This window comes from Nerophis ophidion, linkage group LG13 (genome assembly GCF_033978795.1).
Source record: "Nerophis ophidion isolate RoL-2023_Sa linkage group LG13, RoL_Noph_v1.0, whole genome shotgun sequence".
Classification (NCBI taxonomy): domain Eukaryota; kingdom Metazoa; phylum Chordata; class Actinopteri; order Syngnathiformes; family Syngnathidae; genus Nerophis; species Nerophis ophidion.
Genome location: NC_084623.1, coordinates 9,788,419 through 9,813,390, shown reverse-complemented (window position 1 = coordinate 9,813,390; position 24,972 = coordinate 9,788,419). Strand labels below are relative to the sequence as shown.

Below are 24,972 nucleotides of genomic sequence, written 5' to 3'. Positions count from 1 at the left end.
CCATCCTTGTTTTTCGAACCATTTGCATGTACAGTAGATGGCAGCGAGTGAGCATACAAAAGTCATAGATTTATTATCATCACTCCATACTTGCCAACCTTGAGACCTCCGATTTCGGGGGGTGGGGGCGTGGTTAAGAGGGGAGGAGCATATTTACAGCTAGATTCACCAAGTCAAGTATTTCATATATATATATAATAAATACTTGAATTTCAGTGTTCATTTATTTACACATTTACACACACATAACACTCATCTACTCATTGTTGAGTTAAGGGTTGAATTGTCCATCCTTGTTTTTCGAACCATTTGCATGTACAGTAGATGGCAGTGAGTGAGCATACAAAAGTCATAGATTTATTATCATCACTCCATACTTGCCAACCTTGAGACCTCTGATTTCGGGGGGTGGGGGCGTGGTTAAGAGGGGAGGAGCATATTTACAGCTAGATTCACCAAGTCAAGTATTTCATATATATATATAATAAATACTTGAATTTCAGTGTTCATTTATTTACACATTTACACACACATAACACTCATCTACTCATTGTTGAGTTAAGGGTTGAATTGTCCATCCTTTTTTTTCGAACCATTTGCATGTACAGTAGATGGCAGTGAGTGAGCATACAAAAGTCATAGATTTATTATTATCACTCCATACTTGCCAACCTTGAGACCTCCGATTTCGGGGGGTGGGGGCGTGGTTAAGAGGGAAGGAGTATATTTACAGCTAGATTCACCAAGTCAAGTATCTCATATGTATATATATATATATATATATATATATATATATATATATATATATATATATATATATATATAAAATAAATGCTTGAATTTCAGTGTTCATTTATTTACACATTTACACACACATAACACTCATCTACTCATTGTTGAGTTAAGGGTTGAATTGTCCATCCTTGTTTTTCGAACCATTTGCATGTACAGTAGATGGCAGTGAGTGAGCATACAAAAGTCATAGATTTATTATTATCACTCCATACTTGCCAACCTTGAGACCTCCGATTTCGGGGGGTGGGGGCCGTGGTTAAGCGGGGAGGAGTATATTTACAGCTAGATTCACCAAGTCAGGTATCTCATATGTATATATATACATATAAAATAAATGCTTGAATTTCAGTGTTCATTTATTTATACATTTACACACACATAACACTCATCTACTCATTGTTGAGTTAAGGGTTGAATTGTCCATCCTTGTTTTTCCAACCATTTGCATGTACAGTAGATGGCAGTGAGTGAGCATAAAAAAGTCATAGATTTATTATTATCACTCCATACTTGCCAACCTTGAGACCTCCGATTTCGGGGGGTGGGGGCGTGGTTAAGAGGGGAGGAGTATATTTACAGCTAGATTCACCAAGTCAAGTATCTCATATGTATATATATATATAAAATAAATGCTTGAATTTCAATGTTCATTTATTTACACATTTACACACACATAACACTCATCTACTCATTGTTGAGTTAAGGGTTGAATTGTCCATCCTTGTTTTTCGAACCATTAGCATGTACAGTAGATGGCAGTGAGTGAGCATACAAAAGTCATAGATTTATTATTATCACTCCATACTTGCCAACCTTGAGACCTCCGATTTCGGGGGGTGGGGGCGTGGTTAAGAGGGGAGGAGTATATTTACAGGTAGATTCACCAAGTCAAGTATTTCATATATATATATATATATATATATATATATATATATATATATATATATATATAAAATAAATACTTGAATTTCAGTCTTCATTTATTTACACATTTACACACACATAACACTCATCTACTCATTGTTGAGTTAAGGGTTGAATTGTCCATCCTTGTTTTTCTAACCATTTGCATGCACAGTAGATGGCAGTATTGTCCTGATTAAGAGTGTCACAACATTGCTGTTTACGGCAGACGAACCGCTTTATGGTAGATGAAAACGGACTGCTGTTGTTGTGTGTTGTTACCACGCTGGGAGGACGTTAATGAAACTGCATAACAGTAAACCCACATAAGAAACCAAGAACTCGCCCTCAATCTTTCTACAGTTATAACGTCATTGGGCAGAGATGCTGTTTATATTGTGGGAAAGCGGACGTGAAAAGAGGCTTTCGACACGTCTCTCAGGTCCGCATGGAGCTAGAGGGGGCGTGGCCTCCAGCTCCGCCTGAATTTCAGGAGATTTTCAGGAGAAAACTTGTCCCGGGAGGTTTTCGGGAGAGGCGCTGAATTTCGGGAGTCTCCCGGAAAATCCGGGAGGGTTGGCAAGTATGACTCACTCACACAGTTTTTTTCCTGTTTCTCAGCAGCCTCCTTTAGGTACATTTGACTACCTTTCATTTAACAAACCGTATTCTCCGGACTATAAGGTGCACCGGTCAAACCATCCGGATTGTCCTAGGCGCAAAGTCCAAAAGCCAGCATCTGTGATGGTATGGGGGTGTGTTAGTGCCCAAGTCAGCAACTACAGTTGGTCGCTACACTTGTAAATGCAAGTTAAACTGTACTATGCAAAGCGAAAGCCATTCATCAACAACACCCAGAATCGCTTGTTGGCTTCGCAGGGCCAGAGCTCTTCTAAGAAGGACTGATGCAAAGTAGAAAAGGGTTCTGAGATCTGAGGAGTCCACATTTCAAATTGTTTGTTGAAAACTGTGGACGTTGTGTCCTCCGGGACAAAGAGGAAAAGAACCATCCGGACTGTTCTAGGGTCTAGGTGCAAAGTTAAAAAGCCAGTATTAGTGCCCAATGCATGGGTAACTTACCCATCTGTGAAGGCACCATTAATGCTGAAAGGTACATACAGGTTTTGGAGCAACATATGTTGCAATCCAAGCAACGTTATCATGGACGCCCCTGCTTATTTCAGCAAGACAATGCCAAGCCACGTGTTACAACAGCGTGGCTTCATAGTAAAAGAGTGCGGGTACTAGACTAGCCTGCCTGTAGTCCAGACCTGTCTTCCATTGAAAATGTGTGGAGCATTATGAAGCCTAAAATACCACAACGGAGACCCAGGACTTTTGAACAACTTAAGCTGTACTTCAAGCAAGAATGGGAAAGAATTCTGTCATGTTGAGTTTGTGACAAACCCCAAGATGCAGAGATGGCGGCAGGCATTGTGCGGGAAAACATGACTTCATTTAACACTAAAACAAGAACAAACAAAAGGCGCGCACAAGGCGGATAACAAACTTGGCTATGAACAAAAACTAGCACAAAGGCTAACTGTTGGATAGAAACAAAAACATTGTGACACGAAGGAACTATGACGAGCAGAGTGAACAGAAGTAGACACAGCTACAACGATAAGTATTAATGACATTGACAGGTAGTGTAGCAAGTCGAAATGACAATAATCCAGCCCAGACTGGATGGGAAGTCAGGTTGTAATAGAATCTGGCTGATTGACACCAGGTGCCAATCGGCCACAGCTGAGGGGACACAGCACTCGGGGAGACAAACTGGAAACAGAACCAAAACAAGATTGCTGACAGGAAATACTTCATTCAACACTAAAACAAGAACAAACAAAAGGCGCGCACAAGGCGGAGAACAAACTTGGCTATGAACAAAAACTAGCACAAAGGCTAACTGTGGACTAGAAACAAAAACATTGTGACACGAAGAAACAATGACATGAGCAGAGTGAACAGAAGTAGACACAGCTACAAAGATAAGTATTAATGACATTGACAGGTAGTGGTGACAAGTCGAAATGACAATAATCCAGCCCAGACTGGATGGGAAGTCAGGTTGTAATAGAACCTGGCTGATTGACACCTGGTGTGGCCAGGTGCCAAACGGCCACAGCTGAGGGTACACAGCACTCGGGGAGACAAACTGAAAACAGACCCAAAACAAGATTGCTGACAGGAAATACTTCATTCAACACTAAAACAAGAACAAACAAAAGGCGCGCACAAGGCGGAGAACAAACTTGGCTATGAACAAAAACTAGCACAAAGGCTAACTGTGGACTAGAAACAAAAACATTGTGACACGAAGGAACTATGACATAAGCAGAGTGAACAGAATTAGACACAGCTACAACGATAAGTATTAATGACATTGACAGGTAGTGGTGACAAGTCGAAATGACAATAATCCAGCCCAGACTGGATGGGAAGTCAGGTTGTAATAGAATCTGGCTGATTGACACCAGGTGTGGCCAGGTGCCAATCGACCACAGCTGAGGGGACACAGCACTCGGGGAGACAAACTGGAAACAGAACCAAAACAAGATTGCTGACAGGAAATACTTCATTCAACACTAAAACAAGAACAAACAAAAGGCGCGCACAAGGCGGAGAACAAACTTGGCTATGAACAAAAACTAGCACAAAGGCTAACTGTGGACTAGAAACAAAAACATTGTGACACGAAGGAACTATGACATAAGCAGAGTGAACAGAAGTAGACACAGCTACAACGATAAGTATTAATGACATTGACAGGTAGTGGTGACAAGTCGAAATGATAATAATCCAGCCCAGACTGGATGGGAAGTCAGGTTCTAATAGACTCCGGCTGATTGACACCAGGTGTGGCCAGTAGCCAATCAGCCACAGCTGAGGGGACACAGCACGCTGGGAGACAAACTGTAAACAGAACCAAAACCAGAGCGCTGACAGGAAATACTACACACACAGAGGAAAAACTAAAACACAACCAAACCTGAAAAGCTTCAAAAATTGGCCTCCTCAGTTCCCAAACGTTTACTGAGAGTTGTTAAAAGGAAAGGCCATGTAACACAGTGGTAAAAATGCCCCTGTGCCAACTTTTTTTGCAATATATTGCTGCCATTAAATTTGCAAAAGAAATATAAAGTTCCTCAGTTCAAACATTGCCGTTAAAGTGACCAACAGACTGGCTGGTACAACCTTTCACTGGCAACTCTTGAACAACAAAAACCTTTTCTCGTCACTCACTGTCTGTTCTGTTTCTTTCTTCCAGAGGGAGGAATGGTCGCGCGAGTCGAGCCTAATTTTGGAGAACGGGAAAGAACAGCTGATGTTCGAGGTGGCCCTCAATGACTCCGGCTCAGCAGGGCTGGGCGTCAGCCTCAAAGGAAACAAGTCGAGGGAAACCGGGGAGGACCTGGGAATTTTCATCAAATCCATTATTCACGGCGGGGCTGCTTACAAGGTGACTGTTTCACGACTTTTTCAAGAATGCATTCATTTGTAATTAAGAGTCTTTAATAGAAGAGAATGCTGTTGTCACTCTGCATGTAAACATTAGATTGGTGCAAACATGCAGCAGAAAACCAAATAATATAAATAAATGTAAAAGTAAACCACAAAAAATGATTGCATTAATCACGAACACACTTGGATTAATTATGCTATTTATTTGAACCAAAATCTTATACCATTTTACCGGTTATTGTTTACCGTAACTGCTATACCTCAGGTGTCAAACTCAAGATTTTGACACCTTTTGTAGAAAGAAAGATTACTAAATGTAATCTTTCTTTCTACAAACCCCGTTTCCATATGAGTTGGGAAATTGTGTTAGATGTAAATATAAACAGAATACAATGATTCGCAAATCATTTTCAACCCATATTCAGTTGAATGCACTACAAAGACAACATATTTGATGTTCAAACTGATAAAAAAAATATTTAGGCATATAATCATTAACTTTAGAATTTGATGCCAGCAACACGTGACAAAGAAGTTGGGAAAGGTGGCAATAAATACTGAAAAAGTTGAGGAATGCTCATCAAACACTTATTTGGAACATCCCACAGGTGTGCAGACTAATTGGGAACAGGTGGGTGCCATGATTGGGTATAAAAACAGCTTCCCAAAAAATGCTCAGTCTTTCACAAGAAAATATGGGGCGAGGTACACCCCTTTGTCCACAACTGCGTGAGCAAATAGTCAAACAGTTTAAGAACAACGTTTCTCAAAGTGCAATTGGAAGAAATTACGGGATTTCAACATCTACGGTCCATAATATCATCAAAAGGTTCAGAGAATCTGGAGAAATCACTCCACGTAAGCGGCATGGCCGGAAACCGACATTGAATGACCGTGACTTTCAATCCCTCAGACGGCACTGTATCAAAAACCGACATCAATCTCTAAAGGATATCACCACATGGGTTCAGGAACACTTCAGAAAACCACTGTCACTAAATACAGTTGTTCGCTACATCTGTATGTGCAAGTTAAAGCTCTACTATGCAAAGCGAAATCCATTTATCAACAACATCCAGAAACGCCGCCGGCTTCTCTGGGCCTGAGATCATTTAAGATGGACTGATGCAACGTGGAAAAGTGTTCTGTGGTCTGAAGAGTCCACATTTCAAATTGTTTTTGGAAATATTCGACATCGTGTCATCCAGACCAAAGGGGAAGCGAACCATCCATGACTAAGGAAGGTTGTTTGGATTGGGTTATATCAGTAAAAAGCTCAGTTGTGAGTCCTTGAAAGTAAGGATATGTTTGCCATATTTTAGGTGGCCACAAGATGGCGATAAAAATGCAGCTGGAAATTTGTATATTACCATGTAGTTCATTGAACTTGTGCCGTATCGCGAGCAAAATTGAAGACTGATGTACTTTGCACACCTCTGTTCGAGACAGTGTTTCTTAAACATAGGGCTATTGTTGGGTCGAGAGCCCTACTTAGACGTCCGCCAAAATATCTGTATCTCAGCGGTACTCCGTTATAGTACACTTTTCCACCACTGGTGGCAGTAATGGAAATCTCAAACAAACCAAAGAAGTCTGGAGCTAAAGTCACAAATACGTTTCTTCAGCGCAAAAAATATGACCAGAGTGGCAAAGCTGTTTTTTCATTTGCACTTGAATTTTATTTTGTTTGTTTAAGAAATATATATATATATATATATTATTGCTGGAATGTATTTATTTTAGCACTACATTAAATTGTATCAGTTTGTGTGAGTCCTTTCTTTTACAGTATGCTTGATTAGCATTTATTTTTGTAATCAGCCTGACCTCAGCCTTGATTATAATCATTGTGATTAACACATCATGGTTTCATAATTTTTTTAAAAAGTTGCAAACTAAGTAGGTTAGATATAATTATTGAATACAATTAAAATCTAAAGTAAGATGACTAACTCAGTGTTAATATTTGACTGGGCCCTTCTGTAGTGGAAAATGTGGGCCCTGAGGTGAAGACCACCCTTTATCTACCAAACTTGTATGAATTTTGCAGGCAATGTAACAATGAACATGTTTTAGTAGTAAAAAGAAGCTTAGTACTGATCATGGTAAAATATAAAAATGGTAATGGTCAAAATGACAAGTACCATGCAGCCAACAGGTGTGTGTGTGTGTGTGTGTGTGTGTGTGTGTGTGTGTGTGTGTGTGTGTGTGTGTGTGTGTGTGTGTGTGTGTGTGTGTGTGTGTGTGTGTGTGTGTGTGTGTGTGTGTGTGTGTGTGTGTGTGTGTGTGTGTGTGTGTGTGTGTGGCTGACAATGCTTACTTAAAGGGGACACCGCTCTGTTTACACAGTCATTTTTAAAGGACGTCTGACGGTATGGGGACAAAAAAACAGGTCCCCTAAAAGGAAACCTTTTTAAATGATAGTCAGTTCCATTCTGAAGATGCCTATGTGATTTGTAATATGTTTAATTTGAACTTATTTTAATGCTCCTCAGTAGTCACATACTACAAATGTGTGTAAATTATGCAAAATTGTTCAGATTTGGTCCCCATGAACCATAGTAACTATTTTTCCCCAGGGTCCCCAGTAAGACTGATCAGCACATTAATTCATCAATCCAGAGATTTAAAGACGTGTATGAGCTAACTGGGCAGTGACCATTTTACCTCATTTTCTTTTATGCCTCCACAAGCTGTAGAAATGGTAGTCCCCACAAGTCCTGAACGAATGATAACTAGTGTGTGTGTGTGTGTGTGTGTGTGTGTGTGTGTGTGTGTGTTCTGACAATGCTTACTTCAAGGGGACACCGCTCTGTTTACACAGTCATTTTTAGAGGACCTTTGACAGTATGGGGACAAAAAAACAGTTCCCCTAAAAGGAAACCTTTTTAAATGATAGTCAGTTCCATTCTGAAGATGCCTATGTGATTTTTAATATATTTAATTTGAACCTATTTTAATGGTCCTCAGTAGTGACATACTACAAATGTGTGTGAATTGTGCAAAATTATTCAGATTTGGTCCCCATGAACCATTTTAACTATTTTTCCCCAGGGTCCCCAGTAGGTCTGAACAGCGCATTACTTCATCAATCCAGAGATTTAAAGACGTGTATGAGCTAACTGGGCAGTGGCCATTTTACCTCATTTTTTTATGCCTCCACAACCTTTAGAAAGGGTGGTCCCCACAAGTCCTGAACAAATGATAACTAGTGTGTGTGTGTGTGCATGTGTGCGTGTGTGTGTGTGTGTGCGTGCGTGCGTGCGTGTGTGTGTTCTGGCAATGCTTACTTAAAGGGGACACCGCTCTGTTTACACAATCATTTTTAGAGGACCTTTGACAGTATGGGGACAAAAAAACAGTTCCCCTAAAAGGAAACCTTTTTAAATGATAGTCAGTTCCATTCTGAAGATGCCTATGTGATTTTTAATATATTTAATTTGAACTTATTTTAATGGTCCTCAGTAGTCACATACTACAAATGTGTGTGAATTGTGCAAAATTATTCAGATTTGGTCCCCATGAACCATTTTAACTATTTTTCCCCAGGGTCCCCAGTAGGTCTGAACAGCACATTACTTCATCAATCCAGAGATTTAAAGACGTGTATGAGCTAACTGGGCAGTGGCCGTTTTACCTCATTTTTTTATGCCTCCACAACCTGTAGCAAGGGTGGTCCCCACAAGTCCTGAACAAATGATAACCAGTATATGTGTGTGTGTGTGTGTTTTTATGGTGTAGGATGGACGTCTGTGTGTCAATGACCAGCTGGTAGCGGTGAACGGCGCATCCCTGCTCGGACATTCCAACCACGTTGCCATGGAGACACTCCGGCGTTCAATGTCACATGAGGGAAACGCAAGAGGGACCATCCAACTTGTGGTGCTGAGACTTCTGAAGGTACTCGCTCACACCATTTCGACTCCTCACAGTGCACGTTTGTTTGTATATAAATATAAAAAAACAGGTGTCAAATGCAACAAAAGTAATTCCACTGCCGTCTTAATGATTTAAATATCATATGAACATAGCCCTTGATTATTGGTATAAAATACCATGTTTTTCGGACCATTGGGCGCACCGGATTAAAAGACGCAATGCCGATGAGCGGTTCTAATCAGGTCTATTTTCATACAAAAGGCGCACCAGGATATAGGGCGCATTATGATTTTTTTATGAATCTAAAACAATTCCTTGTGGTCTACATAACATGTAATGGTGGTTTTTTGGTCAAAATGTTGCATAGATTATGTTTTACAGATCATCTTCAAGCCGCTTTCTGACAGTCGCTTCCGGATGAGCCGTTTTATTTACGTGACTCACCTTTGGCAGCGTCTTCTCCCCGTCATCTTTGTTGTCGCGGTGTAGCGTGCAAGGACGGGAGTAGAAGAAGTGTCAAAAGATGGCGCTAAATGTTTTAATGACATTCAGACTTTACTTCAATCAATAACGGAGCAGCATCTTCTCATCCGGAAACAACAACAAGGCCGGAAATGTGTCCCGTGAAAAACCGTCTGTTTGGAAATCTCTAATAACTAAAGTTACTTGTGTATTGACTGGGGACATCTCTGCGCTGCTGATCCGCCTCCGCTTGGGATGGTTTCCTGCTGGCTCCGCTGTGAACGGGACTCTCGCTGCTGTGTTGGATCCGCTTTGGATTGGACTCTCGCGACTGTGTTGGATCCATTATGGATTGAACTTTCACAGTATCATGTTAGACCCGCTCGACATCCATTGCTTTCCTCCTCTCCAAGGTTCTCATAGTCATCATTGTCACCGACGTCCTACTGGGTCATTATTGTCACCGATGTCCCACTGGGTGTGAGTTTTCCTTGCCCTTATGTGGGCCTACCGAGGATGTCGTAGTGGTTTGTGCAGCCCTTTGAGACACTAGTGATTTAGGGCTATATAAGTAAACATTGATTGATTGATTGATACTTGGGTGAATAATGTAAACTCACTACACCGGTATGTTTTAGCAGTTTCATGACGAGTCTACAGACAGATATAAGTAAGAACTTTACACTACACTATATTAGAAATAGCAACAGCGGAGGATGAATGTACCATAACAAGAAGATAGAAAAAAAAAGAAGAAGCTTATCGACTACAATGTCATCACAGACTACAATGGCGGATGCGCGCACATTTTCCATGAATTGATTATTGTGTACCCCGACTTAAACAAGTTGAAGAACTTATTCGGTGTTACCATTTAGTGGTCAATTGTACGGAATATGTACTGTACTGTGCAATCTACTAATAAAAGTTTCAATCAATCAATCAATTCAGGACTTATGCAGATCCCAAATACACATCAGCAGGTACCAGAAGGTAAAACATTTTGGTTTTGCATAATATTGCGAAACAAAACGCCAGATAATATTTCTGGTAATAAGTGCCATTTTTGCTGTCGTATATTTAATGCGCCGACAATCCAACAAGCGGTGCGGCTTCCTAGCTTACCAAAGTCGTACTAAAAACATGTTTGAGCGCCGTGTGTAATGTTCTATATTCTCAATGGGACTTAAAAAGTTCCGGTGTCTGTTATCATATTGGGTTAACAGAGTTTGAAGGTGACTTAAACGCGTTATTTCATGTCTAGAGGACTCTCATATTGTTGAAAAATGTATTTAGAATATTGCAAACAGTTTTTTACACGCTCTAGCTATGAATCATTTGATTTTTAATCACTATTCCTAGTTCCCGGAACCTGTGACAACGTTAAACGAGGGACGACTGCAGTTTTATGAAGCAATGTAATAATAATGCACAGAATTGAGCGTGGACTCCTACAGTATCTCCTTCGAGTTGCTTTGCCGTCAAACACGACATCAGCAGCTTATTCATATTTTCATGGATAAATGTCCGTCAGTATGATATTTTCCCGGTAGATATTATTGAAATATCCCAGGCTGGTGTCGTTGTGTATGGTGCAGACTCGCAGTGCTACGCTCCGACTGCCACGGTCACTTATGTGATCAATCAATCAATCAATCAATGTTTATTTATACAGCCCCAAATCACAAATGTATTCAAAGGACTGTACAAATCATTACGTCTACAACATCCTCGGAAGAACCCACAAAAGGGCAAGGAAAACTCACACCCAGTGGGCAGGGAGAATTCACATCCAGTGGGACGCCAGTGACAATGCTGACTATGAGAAACCTTGGAGAGGACCTCAGATGTGGGCAACCCCCCCCCCGCCTCTAGGGGACCGAAAGCAATGGATGTCGAGCGGCTCTAACATGATACTGTGAAAGTTCAATCCATAGTGGCTCCAACACAGCCGCGAGAGTTCAGTTCAAGCGGATCCAAGACAGCAGCGAGAGTCCCGTTCACAGGAAACCATCTCAAGCGGAGGCGGATCAGCAGCGTAGAGATGTCCCCAACCGATACAGGCGAGCGGTCCATCCTGGGTCTCGACTCTGGACAGCCAGTACTTCATCCATAGTCCTCGGACCGGACCCCCTCCACAAGGGACGGGGTGACAGAGGAAAAAAAAGAAAAGAAGCGGCAGATCAACTGGTCTAAAAAGGAGGTCTATTTAAAGGCTGGAGTATACAGATGAGTTTTAAGGTGAGACTTAAATGCTTCTACTGAGGTAGCATCTCGAACTGTTACCGGGAGGGCATTCCAGAGTACTGGAGCCCGAACAGAAAACGCTCTATAGCCCGCAGACTTTTTTTGGGCTCTAGGAATCACTAATAAGCCGGAGTCTTTTGAACGCAGATTTCTTGCCGGGACATATGGTACAATACAATCAGCAAGATAGGCTGGAGCTAGACCGTGTAGTATTTTATACGTAATTAGTAAAACCTTAAATGTGATGATTTATTTCTTTAATTCAGTGAGTATCATCCGCTCACCTTCACATGTACTTTTTTCCTGTCCATCTTTAGCTATGATCTAATGCTGGAGAGAGTCCAAGACCAGATATTTGGTGTTACGGGGTTCACTGGCATTCACTAGCGGCGGGAAAGCAAAAATGTTGCCCGCAATTTAAACTCTCTAATCTCAAAATACCCGTAAATTGAGGTACCAATGTTCTTCAGAAATTGACGGATTTTCCTCTTTTAGACTTCATTAATCCCGTCTCCGCCGTATGAGCAGAATCAGGTATATTTCCCCATGATCTAGTGACTTGACCGCCGTCTTTCCACACTGAGGTTTCAGTCCTTTTATCAGAATGTATACTTGACACGTGTCTTCCTGCTCGCTCTCCTGCTTTTACCAGCTGGCTGCAAAAGAGCATTTGCACTTGTTTTGTCCTTGTGCCTTTTGTGCGCGTGCATGCGTGTGACTTAGTGTTCATCTCTCAGCCGTATCTCTTTTCTTTATGGGTAAAAAAAAAAAACGATTCTTTTCATCCCGGATGCTTTTCAGGGGATCCATTTTTGCATTGCTCCGTCGAATTTGTCAAAGGCCGTGCACACACTGAGATTATTTGGCTCGAATGTAAATGTTTTTTTTTTTTTTCCTGCACTGGCTGCTGGTAGTGGAAGAGAAGTAAACAGTATATGAGATGCACAACATGCTCAAGTATATGTTTTTACTCATTTTCATTCATGGATTACTCATTGATACACAAAGTGTAAAATATGGTAAACATTGCCATTATATTAAACACACTCATTAGTAGGAGTGAACATAAAAAGGATCATTCTGATTCTAATTCTTTTGTATTATAAATCTAGTCATAATTTTCAGTAACCGCTAAAAAAACAAACAAAACAAAACAAAAAAATTATATATATATATGTATATATCCATCCATCCATTTTCTACCGCTTATTCCCTTTTTGGGGTCGCGGGGTAGAGATATGTATATATGTATATATATATATATATATATATGTATATGTATATATATGTATATATATAATATATATATGTATATATATATATATTATATATGTATATATATATGTATATGTATATATATGTATATGTATATATATGTATATATAATATATATATATATATATATGTATATATATATTATATATGTATATATATATGTATATATGTATATATATGTATATATAATATATATATATGTGTATATATATTATATATGTATATATATGTATATATGTATATATATATATATATATATATGTATATATATGTATGTATATATATGTATGTATATATATATATATATATGTATATGTATGTATATATATGTATATATATATGTATGTATATATATATCTGTATATATATGTATATATATATGTATATATATATATATATATATATATGTATGTATGTATATATGTATGTATATATATATGTATACGTGTATATATATGTATATATGTGAATATGTGTATATTTGTATATATGAATACATATGTATATATGTACATGTGTATATATGCATGTATTTGTATATATATATGTATATATATACATATATATGTATGTATATACATATATATACAAATACATACATATATACACATGTACATATATACATATATATGTATATATATACATACATATATATATATATATATATACAGCATATATATATATATATATATATATATATATATATATATATATATATATATATATATATATATATATGTTTGCCTTCAGTGACAATCTACAATGTAATTAGTCCTGAAAATAAAAGAAAACACATTGAAATGAGAAGGTGTGTCCAAACTTTTGGCCTGTACCGTACACAGACCCTAGACCCCTACGATGCTCCCCGCCGTAGTCCGCTGGGAAAGGGTGGACATGATTAAGAAACTGGAGATAATGTTATCTCTAAAGAAAACAGACAGAGTTCTCATTTTTAAGAGCGGCAGCGAAAGCCATGCATATGCATATATGTTAATCATTACAAATTTTCTGCTTACACAGACAAACCACACAAATATGCTAATTAAATTCCCAAAGAACACTCATAAAAAGACATCACGACACTGAAACGCCTGGTTTGTTTTCATCCGCATCCTAAGAGGGTCAACTGATTATACTGCTGGCGATGTTTTAGTTGTGCTCGACTTTCCAAACTTTTGGCAGTCGTCCTTGTTAATTATTGCGTCCGTATACAAAGTAAGTACGGTTGTTGGTTCTCTGCCGTTAAAGAAAGGAAAAAAACCCAACATGGTCACAGACATACCTTCAAACTGACAAAAGTAGAAATATTAAATCAACTAATGAAACTTGCCAGAGGGCATATTGATTGGGAACGTTTACAGACGCAAAAATGAAGCAAAAGGAGAAAACATCACGGAGGAGCCTCGGTTATGTGCTGAGGCCGCTTTGCTGGGATCTTGAATCTATTCAGGGTATGATGAAATATCAATAACAATATCAAGACGTGTCAGAAAGTTGGTCTCAGTCACAGGTCATGAGTTCTTCAAGAGGATAAAGACCAGACACAATAGACACACAGCTAAAAACTCCCAAACCCATTGAGTCCTGAGGTGGTGTCAGGTTCAAACACTGATGACAAGAAGCAATTTAGCTCATGAGGAGAACGCATGGCGCTGAACACTTAGTCACAGCCTCGCCCTACGCTCTAAGGTTCAGCTCTTGCGTCCCTCTTTTTATTCAGAGTTCCATAGTCAACATCGCTGAGGCCGCCTCTAAAAGGAGTGGTCACATATATTATGCGAAGCAGGTCCAGGACGCACAGTACGTGACGAAATGGGCTGGGGGCCAAGGGATTTCACCTCGTCCCCGCTTCGTCTGTGTGTTGTCATCTTATCTTCGTTGAGGTCCTTGAAGTCCTTTGCTGATAACATCTGTGGCTGAGGCCACACCTCAGACAAGAAGTTTTGTCCTTGCATAGATTAGAACAAGTCCAACTTGAGCACAATAACTAAAGCAACGGACTTTAAGCATACTAAAGTTAGTGTGATCATATATACATCATTATTCCAACAGGTGGAAAATGAGTAAATGTGCTGGAACATCTGTGAGAGTGCCGAATTTTTCGGACCATAGGGCGCACCGGGGTTAAAAGAATCCCTGCCAATGAGCGGGTCTAGCCAGGTCTTTTTCCATACAAAAGACGCACCGGATTATAAGACGCATAAAAGGGGTCATATTTATATATTTTTTTCTAAATGTAAAACACTTCCCTGTGGTCTACATCAGTGTTTTTCAACCACTAGTGTGCCGCCAGATACAGTCTGGTGTGCCGTGGGAGATTATGTCATTTCACCTAATTAGGTTCATAATAGAGATATCCGATAACATCGGACTGCCGGAATTATCGGCCAATAAATGCTTTAAAATGTAATATCGGAAATTTTCGGTATCGGTTTCAAAAAGTATAATTCATGACTTTTTCAAAAGCCGCGGTGTACACGGACGTAAGGAGAAGTCCAAAGCGCAAAAAAAAACTTAAAGGCACTGCCTTTGCTTGCCAGCCCAGTCACATAATATCTACTGCTTTTCCCACACACAAGTGAATGCAAAGCATACTTGGTCAACAGCCATACAGGTCACACTGAGGGTGGCCGTATAAACAACTTTAACACAGTTACAAATATGCGCCACACCGTGAAGCCACACCAAACAAGAATGACAAACACATTTTGGGAGAACATCCGCACGGTAACTGTTTTGGCAAACTCTAGACAAGGCCATAGCCTTCACCCACACAGAAGGCCTCATGTCCAAATATGAGTTTGGCTCTCATTTCCTCCAGAGGACACACATGGAATTACAGACACAAAATCCCAACAGCTGAAGACCATCACTAATCAGGAAGGCTCTCACCTGAAGCAATCCAATCCACTCCTTTTAAGTCTGCAGCTCCAGCTCAAACTGGAGGCCAACAAACACTGCTCTAGGAGAATTGACTAAATACAGAAGTGACAACTGTTTACAGAGACCAGGGTGGCTGACGGTTTTTCGCCTTACAGTTATTCAATGAAAAAAAAAAAGAGACAATCAAGTCCAAAATAAAAGGAGAAACAAAGATTTGTCTCATCATTGGATTGACAAAAAGTGTGAAGTCCCAGTGAAACCCCTGGTCAAACTATCAAAAAACCCTTTTCAAGTTAGGGGAGAACACAAACAAGCAAACAGAACTTGACAGTAACACAACAAAAACACAACAGAAAAAATACCCAGAATCCCTGGCAGCACTAACTCTTCCGGGACGCTACAATATACACCCCAATTCAACCCCCTCCACCCCATGACCCCGCCCAACTTAACCTCCTCATGCTCTCTCAGGGAGAGCATGTCCCAAGTTTTGGGGCATGTTAAAAAAAAGCACTTTTTTACTTCAATAATAAATATGGCGTATTTATATATTTTTTTCCATATTTTGAGTTAATTTACAGGTATTTTGGAATAAACTTGTTACATTGTTTAATGCATCCAGCGGGGCATCACAACAAAATGAGGCATGATAATGTGTTCATTCCACGACTGTATGTATCGGTGTCGGTTGATATCAGTTTCGGTAATTAAGAGTATCGGCATCTCTAGTTAAAAATATTGTTTGCAAACCAGTAATTATGTGCCGTTGTTGAGTGTCGGTGCTGTCTAGAGCAGTGGTCCCCAACCACCGGGCCGCGGCCCGCTTCTCGAATAGTACCGGGGTGCAAAATAATTTTTGTATTATTATTTTTTCATTTTATTTTATTTTATATATATATTTTTTTATTTTATTTTATTAAATCAACATAAAAAAAAACACAAGATACACTTTCAGTTAGTGCACCAACCCAAAAAACCTCCCTTTTTCATGACAAATGGAACAAGGGGATCGGTCAAATGCAGAGAATAATTGTGTGTGTGTGTGTGTGTGTGTGTGTGTGTGTGTGTGTGTGTGTGTGTGTGAATATCACCGCTTTGTGAACAAATGCGTCAGCAAATTGTTTAAGAACAACATTTCTCTACCGAAAGGAATTTAGGGATTTCACCATCTACGATTTGTAATATCATCAAAGGTTCAGAAAATCTGGAGAAATCACGGCACGTAAGCGATGATATTACGGATCTTCGATCCCCCAGGTGGCACTGCATCAAAAAGTGACATCAGTGCGTAAAGGATATCACCACATGGGCTAAGGAACACTTTAGAAAACTACTGTCAGTAACTACAGTTGGTCGCTACATCTGTAAGTGCAAGTTAAAACTCTACTATGCAAAGAAAGAGCCATTTATCAACAACACCCATGAAACGCCGCAGGCTTCACTGGGCCCGATCTTATCCAAGATGGACTGACGCAAAGTGTAAGAGTGATCTGACAAGTCCACGTTACAAATTGTTTTTAAAAACTGGGGTAGTTGTGTCCTCCAGAAGAAAGCGGAAAAGAACCATCATGACTGTCATAGACGCAAAGTCCAAAAGTCAGTACCTGTGGTGGTATGGGGGTGTATTAGTGGCCAAGGCCGTGGGTAACTTACACATCTGTGAAGGCACCATTACATACAGGTTTTGGAGCAACATATGTTGCCATCCACACAACGTCATCATGGACGCCCCTGCTTATTTCATCACTGGTTTTGGGTTTTGTACACATTCCTTCATTTCCATCCAAATAAACGTCATATTATTTGAATTAATATGGCTTGTTTTATTATTATTTTTTCCAGACACAACGTGGCGTTTCCCCAAATTGCACATTGGACCACCTCCCTACCGTGACTGATCTCCTGAACCAGAGGAACAGTCAGACGACTGATCAGCCAACCCCTCCTTCGGCCAACTGCTCCTTTCATACACTCGAGGGTGAGTAGCTCAATGAAAGTTGTGGAGGTTAACGGCTCATAAAGGTTTGTTCGTTTTAATAATGATTCAAGTTTGACCCGTCCAATCTTCCTTCCAAGCTTTGAAACATCATAAAGCGATCAGTGCATCCTTTTTTTTTTTTTTTTTTTTTGCCCGAGCAGCCATTTTCTCAGAACAATAAGCGAAGCACAAGTGGTGCTGTAATGGATTTTATTGATTCACCCAACATATTTCAGAATGCATTTTATTCAAGGGAAGACTTTTCCAATCACCCTGCTTCCCCCAGTTCTTCTCATGTCGTGGGGAACATGCTTTATCAGTATCATGCTTCAAACTCTAAGCTATGTACTACAAAACGTGCATTAATCTTGACTCATTTTCACAAGGAAAAAAAAAAAAACGTACACATTGTTTTTTTCATTTTTGGTTTTGTAGGTTTAGGTGGTTTATTTATTGTGCTCTTCGGTTTAAATGTATTATTATTTATTGAGTGTATTGGAGATATGTCCGATATTATCGGCCTATAAATGCTTTAAAATGTAACATCGGAAATTTACGGTATCTGTTTTAAAAAGTAAAATGTATGACTTTTTAAAACGCCACTTTACGGAGTGGTACACGGACGTAGGGAGAAGTAGAGAGCGCAAAAGCCGGCCCAGTCACATAATATCTACAGCTTTTCACACACACACAAGCGAATGCAATGCATACTCGCTCAACAGCCATACAGGTCACACTGAGGGTGGCTGTATAAACACCTTTAACACTGTTACAAATATGCGCCACACTGTGAACCCACACCAAACAAGAATGACAATCATCTGCAGCGTAACACAACATAACTCTTCTGGGACGCTACAATATACACTTCCTGCTACCACCAAAGCCCCCTCCGTGCGTTGGTAGAGGTGGGCGGGGTTTAGCGGGGGCAGGGGTCTATAATTTATACCGGAATAGTTAGGGATGCATGGGATTCTGGGTATTTGTTCTGTTGTGTTTATGTTGTGTTACGGTGTGGATGTTCTCCCAAAATTTGTTTGTTATTCTTATCTAGTTTGGGTTCACAGTGTGGCGCATATTTGTAACAGTGTTAAAGTTGTTTAAACGGGCACCCTCAGTGTGACCTGTATGGCTGTTGACTTACGTATTTTTAAGTATGTTTAAAGGGGAACATTATCACCAGACCTATGTAAGTGTCAATTTGCACCTTGATGGTGCAAAAAAAAGACTATATATTTTTTTGACCGATTTCCGAACTCTAAATGGGTGAATTTTGGCGAATTAAACGCCTTTCTGTTTATCGGTCTTTTTGCGATGACGTCAGAGCGTGACGTCTCCGAGGTAATACAGCCGTCATTTTCATTTTCAACACATTACAAACACCGGGTTTCAGCTCTGTTATTTTCAGTTTTTTCGACTATTTTTTGGAACCTTGGAGACATCATGCCTCGTCGGTGTGTTGTCGGAGGGTGTAACAACACTAACAGGGAGGGATTCAAGTTGCACCACTGGCCCGAAGATGCCAAAGTGTCTGCCGCCAGACCACCATTGAATGTACCAAAGTGTCTCCACATTTTACCAGCGATGACAGACATGGCACAGAGATGTATGGATAACCTGCAGATGCATTTGCAACGATACATTCAACGAAATCACAAAGGTGAGTTTTGTTGATGTTGGCTTATGCGCTAATCAGACATATTTGGTTGCGGTGTGACTGCCAGCTAATCGATGCTAACATGCTACGCTAATCGATGCTAACATGCTATTTACCGGCGGTGCTAAAGCAGACATGGCACAGAGATGTATGGATAACCTGCAGATTCATTTGCAACTATATTACGTTTCCTTCCACCCACATTTAATGCGAAACAAACACTTCCCAATCGAAGGATTTAAGTTGCTTCAGTGTCACAAGATGCCAAAGTCCTGATCGTTTGGTCCGCACATTTTACCGGCGATGCTAATGCAGCTATTCGGCTGTGCTATGGCTATGAATAGCGTCAATAGCTTCAGTTTCTTCTTCAATACTTTCATACTCCAACCATCTGTTTCAATACATGCGTATTCTGTTGAATCGCTTAAGGCGCTGAAATCCGAGTTTGAATCCGAGCTAATGTCGCTATATCTTGCTGTGGTATTCCCATTGTTTGTTTACATTGGCAGCACTGTGTGAGGTCACAGGGAAATGGATAGTGGCATCGCAAATAGCGAAAATCAAGCACTTTAAAGCTTTTTTTTGGGATATTCGGGGACCGGTAAAATTTTGAAAAAAACTTCAAAAAATACAACAAGCCACTGGGAACTGATTTTTTTTATTGTTTTTAACCCTTTTGCAACTGTGATAATGTTCCCCTTTAAGCTTGGTTTCCTCTTGTTGTGACTAACTCACCATGATGCACTTTTCTTTTTGCTTAGTTTATCAACATTCAGTTATTAAAAGCAGCGTCCATTGCAAGCAATCAAGGGCTTCAGATATGAAACAATCTAAAAATAACCTGATTTCGCCTTTCGTCTCGTCGTTATTTTTTATTTTCCCCACCATGTTCCTCCTCACGTGTTTGTCAAGGCTCTGCTGTCTATTAGTTTTTTTTTTTTTTTTTACAGTGTATTGTTTTTTTTTTTATTGTTGAACTTTCACCTGTTCTTTGTCGTGCGCATAAGCTGTAATTGTATCCGTGTGCAGAGCTCGGTTTGAAAAGTGTGTATTCTGCAAATGTGTGTTTGCAAATGTGAGAGGGCTTGAACAAGCATGCATGGCATTGTTGACCAGAATCAAACTGTGTTATCTGTGTGTGCGCGCATGTGTGTGTGTGTGTGTGTGTGTGTGTGTGTTTGCACTGAATCTGGTAAACACTTCTGACCTCGCTCTTCAAATTCACCCCATCTATAGTGTCATTTACGAGCGTTCAAATGCAAGGACATTTGTCAGCCTTCGTAAGTGTGTGTGTCACTCTTCCTAGTGAAGCCTGCACTGAAAAAAATGAAATCTAAGTAAGATTAGATATCTCAAATAAGGGTGATATTTGCCTATTCTGATAAGATAATTCTTCTCACTTACCAGATTTTATGTTAGAGTGTTTTACTTGTTTTAAGGGTTTTGGTCCTAAATGACCTGAGTAAGATATTACAGCTTGTTGCTGAGAAGCTATCATAACTTTGACTATGGTGCAGCTTTTTGGCGTGGATAGTTTTCCCGAGATGCAAATTAATTAGACTGGACATGGCGTGAAGGTCTCCCGTCCAAAGGCAAAACCCAGTAACTCAATGTTGGTCAACACTGAGCTGATAATGATTTCGGAGTTCCTAGGTGATATGTTTTACATTAGTGTACGCGATATTGTAATTTTTTCCGTAAGTAAGCTGTTACGCGCGTGGCAGGACCTAGCAACTACCACATAACCGCGTAAATACAACAGGAAAAACCTAGTATCTCAAGGGACCAATCGGAGCTTCTTTGTCAGTCGCTTTATTGTCTTTAATGAGACATTTGCACGAATGGGGGCCGACGGTCAACCTGATTATGTGATATTATGGCAGGAGGGGATATTTGGAAGATTGGCCCAGGACTTTGAAAGCACCTTCATTAAATGTATTGTTCTTGATTCTTCCCCTTGCATACTCTTTTGGGCAGATAACTGTGGAGGTCAAAATAAAAACTGGACGCTGTACACGGCTCTTGCCCAATGTGCAAAAGCAGAATGGGGCCCCACTCGAGATTGTAATAAAATATCTGGAGAAAGGGCACACGTTCATGGGAGCAGATTCAATCCATGGCTCAATCGGCAAGAAAATGAAAGCTGAAGAAAACATCTGTACGTTTGATGACTTTGTAGATCTTTGTAAGACAGCATCAAGATAGATTGGTTTTCCTTTATTTTCGCAAAATCAGCTAGAAGTGAGTTACTAGGTTTTGCCTTTGGACGGGAGAGTTGAATGCATGATTTTCCGCTCCGTATGCTGAGTGGCAATATACGATATATATCTCCATATTTTTTTCCGTAAAGTAAAAACAAAACAGTCCTAGTTACCTGAGATACTAAGTATGTCATTATTTTGACTTAGTAAATATTGACTTACTAAGACAAAATAATGACATACTTAGCTGCTACGCGGAAAACACAAACAAAAAATTGTAGGCTTCTTCACGCGACGAAGCCGGCCTACTTCACCACAGTCTGTAGTCTATTGCCCCACCCAGGCAGCGATGAAATGGAGACGTGATGGTGGCGGCAGGCGGAATTACACTGTTCCTCACACCCACCCAGCCCCGAGGGTGCCGTATAAACAACTTTAACACTGTTACAAATATGCGCCACACTGTGAACTCACACACCAAACAAGAATGACAAACACGTTTCGGGAGAACATCCGCACCGTAACACATCGTAAACACAACAGAACAAATACGCAGAACCCCTTGCAGCACTAACTATCCCGCGCATTCTTTATCAGCTAAACAGACTCAATAACTCAATAAATAGTCAATATTGACTTACTAAGACAAAATAATGACATACTTAGCTGCTACGCGGAAAGCACAACCAAAAATTGTAGGCTTCTTCACCACAGTCTGTAGTTTATTGCCCCCCCAGGCAGCGATGAGATGGAGACGTGATAGTGGCGGCAGGCGGAATTACACTGTTCCTTACACCCACCCAGCCCAGAGGGTGCCGTATAAACAACTTTAACACTGTTACAAATATGCGCCACACTGTGAACGCACACACCAAACAAGAATAACAAACTCGTTTTGGGAGAACATCCACACCGTAACACAACGTAAATACAGAACAAATACGCAGAACCCCTTGCAGCACTAACTATCCCGCGCTACCCCTTATCAGCTAAACAGACTCAATAACTCAATAAATAGTAACTTACTAAGACAAAATAATGACATACTTAGCTGCTACGCGGAAAAGCACAACCAAAAATTGTAGGCTTCTTCACGCGACGAAGCCGGCCTACTTCACCACAGTCTGTGGTCTAAGATAATGGCACGAGCATTTACTTATTTTAAGAATATTTTTCAACATACTTAGAAAAGAAGATCTCATATTTGTTTTTTCTATCAAGAAAAGTGCTCTTGTTGATAGTGAGAATATACTTATTTCAGGGTATTTTGGGGTTCACTAATTTTACTTGTTTTGGAAAGTCTTGACAAGCCAAATGTTCTTGTTCTATTGGCAGATCATTTTGCTTCGTTCAAGTAAAATACCCTTCATTTTTGTACTTTTTTCCCCTTGTTTTTGAACACTGACTGAAAAAGCAAAAGAGAGACGGTTCCAAATGCAGAGGGTTGAGAACCAAAATGTGCATAACAAGGGGACATCTGCTATTGGAGCAAAGCTCTGCATGATTTATCTTTTACAGAACAAATGTTTTTTGTGTTGTTTTTTTTCCAACATCAAAGAGTGGGAGGCAGTGAGAACAGATTTGCGTGTTTGCGCGCGAGGTGAAAGAAGAATGTGTTTTTTGACAGTCGAGCTGATTAAGGTGCTGGCAGTGACGAGAAATGTCAACGTTTGTGGGGGGGGGGGGAAGGAGAGCTGAGTGGAAGACACAATGATTAATGGAAGATCTGGAAGGCGGAATAACGACAGAATATCAGATTGTCGGAATAGAACCAGCGACAGTATGATGGAGAGAGTAATGCTGGTGAAAGAGTGCGATGTCCTCACATGCTACTGTTTCACTCCTGGAGTGTGGTCCGTCATTTGTGACACGTGCACGGATAGGACGCAGTTCGAGTACAATGGAATCCATTTATTCAGACAACATGCAGGCCGAGACCAAAAACAAATGTTGCTTTACGATATATAGACCTACACTGAACACAAATGTAAAAGTGACATTTTGTTTTTGATCCCATTCGTCATGAGATCTAAAACTTTTACTATATACACAAAAGACCACGTGGTCTGCGATTGTGAGGCTGGTTGGATGTACCGCCAAATTCTCTGAAACCCCTTTGGAGACCGCTTGTTATGGTTTACAGAGTGGAGATGACGGCAAAGACACCAGGGGGGGTAATGTTCAATTACTTTATATATATATATAAATATATACATGTATGTATATATACATACATACATACATGTATATATTTCCGTCCATCCATGGACGAGTCGCCATCTCATCGCAGGGCCAACACAGATAGACAGACAACATTCACACTATATAATAATAATAAACAATACAAACTAAGTATACTTAAACTAAGGAACTGAGTGTGAGACCAAAATCCAAGTGCGTGTGTGGTATTAAACTATGTGTGTAATTAACTGTTGTGTATTACCATGATCTTGGATGAAGAAGCAGACAAATCCAAAGGGGGCTAGGCGAAAGGGGTCCGTGATCCAAGTGAGGTCTGTAGGGCAGGGAGAGAGGCGACAAGGTCCGTGTGCAGGCGGGGGTCAAAATCGGGGGAGACAGTCAAGATCCAGAACAACAGAAGGAAAACACAAGGGAGAAGACAGGGGACAAATCAAGGCACGAAGAGGAAACACGGAGAGAGCATAAAGCTTGTCGCTTACGAGAAACTAAGTTCCCGCAAGGAACCGATGGTTCGCTTGTCCTTATTCCGTTTGCCCTCATCAGTCCCAGGTGTGCAGATTGCTGATCGTCTGCAGGCTTGTCGATGCGTGGGCGTGCTACGCTAAGCACGAGCAGGAGCATGGTAGATACATTTTCAATGCACGGGCAACAGCTCTGACTATATAGTCATATAGTCTGAGAGTCTTTCAGGTGCATTTTGACAATTTTTTTTTTTGCAAGAGGGTCCCCTGCTGTTCTCACAATGGACTGGACTCTCGCATTATTAGCTGTAGCCGCTCGGCATCCATTGCACCGGTCTAAAAATGAAATTTCGTTGTGTTTGCGCAATGACAATAAAGACCGCACTATACCATACCAATCAAGGATGATCAAGATGCAGCTAAACTCACTTTAGAGCTAAATGGCAAAAACTTTGAATACATATGTGCATTCGATTTTTTTTTTTTTTTTTTTTAATTTGCAAAAAATAAATTTTACAAAAAAAACGTTGTCACATTGTCGTAATGGGGTATTGTGTGTAGAAT

General features: G+C 40.2%; 1 protein-coding gene across 1 annotated transcript in view; it reads left to right on the top strand.

Annotated features, from left to right (window-relative positions):
* Positions 1-24,972, top strand: part of LOC133564224 (partitioning defective 3 homolog B-like) — a 405,625-nt gene that overhangs the window by 159,059 nt on the left and 221,594 nt on the right. The window contains exons 13-15 of the mRNA XM_061918379.1: positions 4,970-5,161; positions 8,905-9,063; positions 17,752-17,887. Of these exons, the coding sequence (XP_061774363.1) occupies positions 4,970-5,161; positions 8,905-9,063; positions 17,752-17,887 (487 nt within the window). The remainder of the gene's footprint in view (positions 1-4,969; positions 5,162-8,904; positions 9,064-17,751; positions 17,888-24,972) is intronic.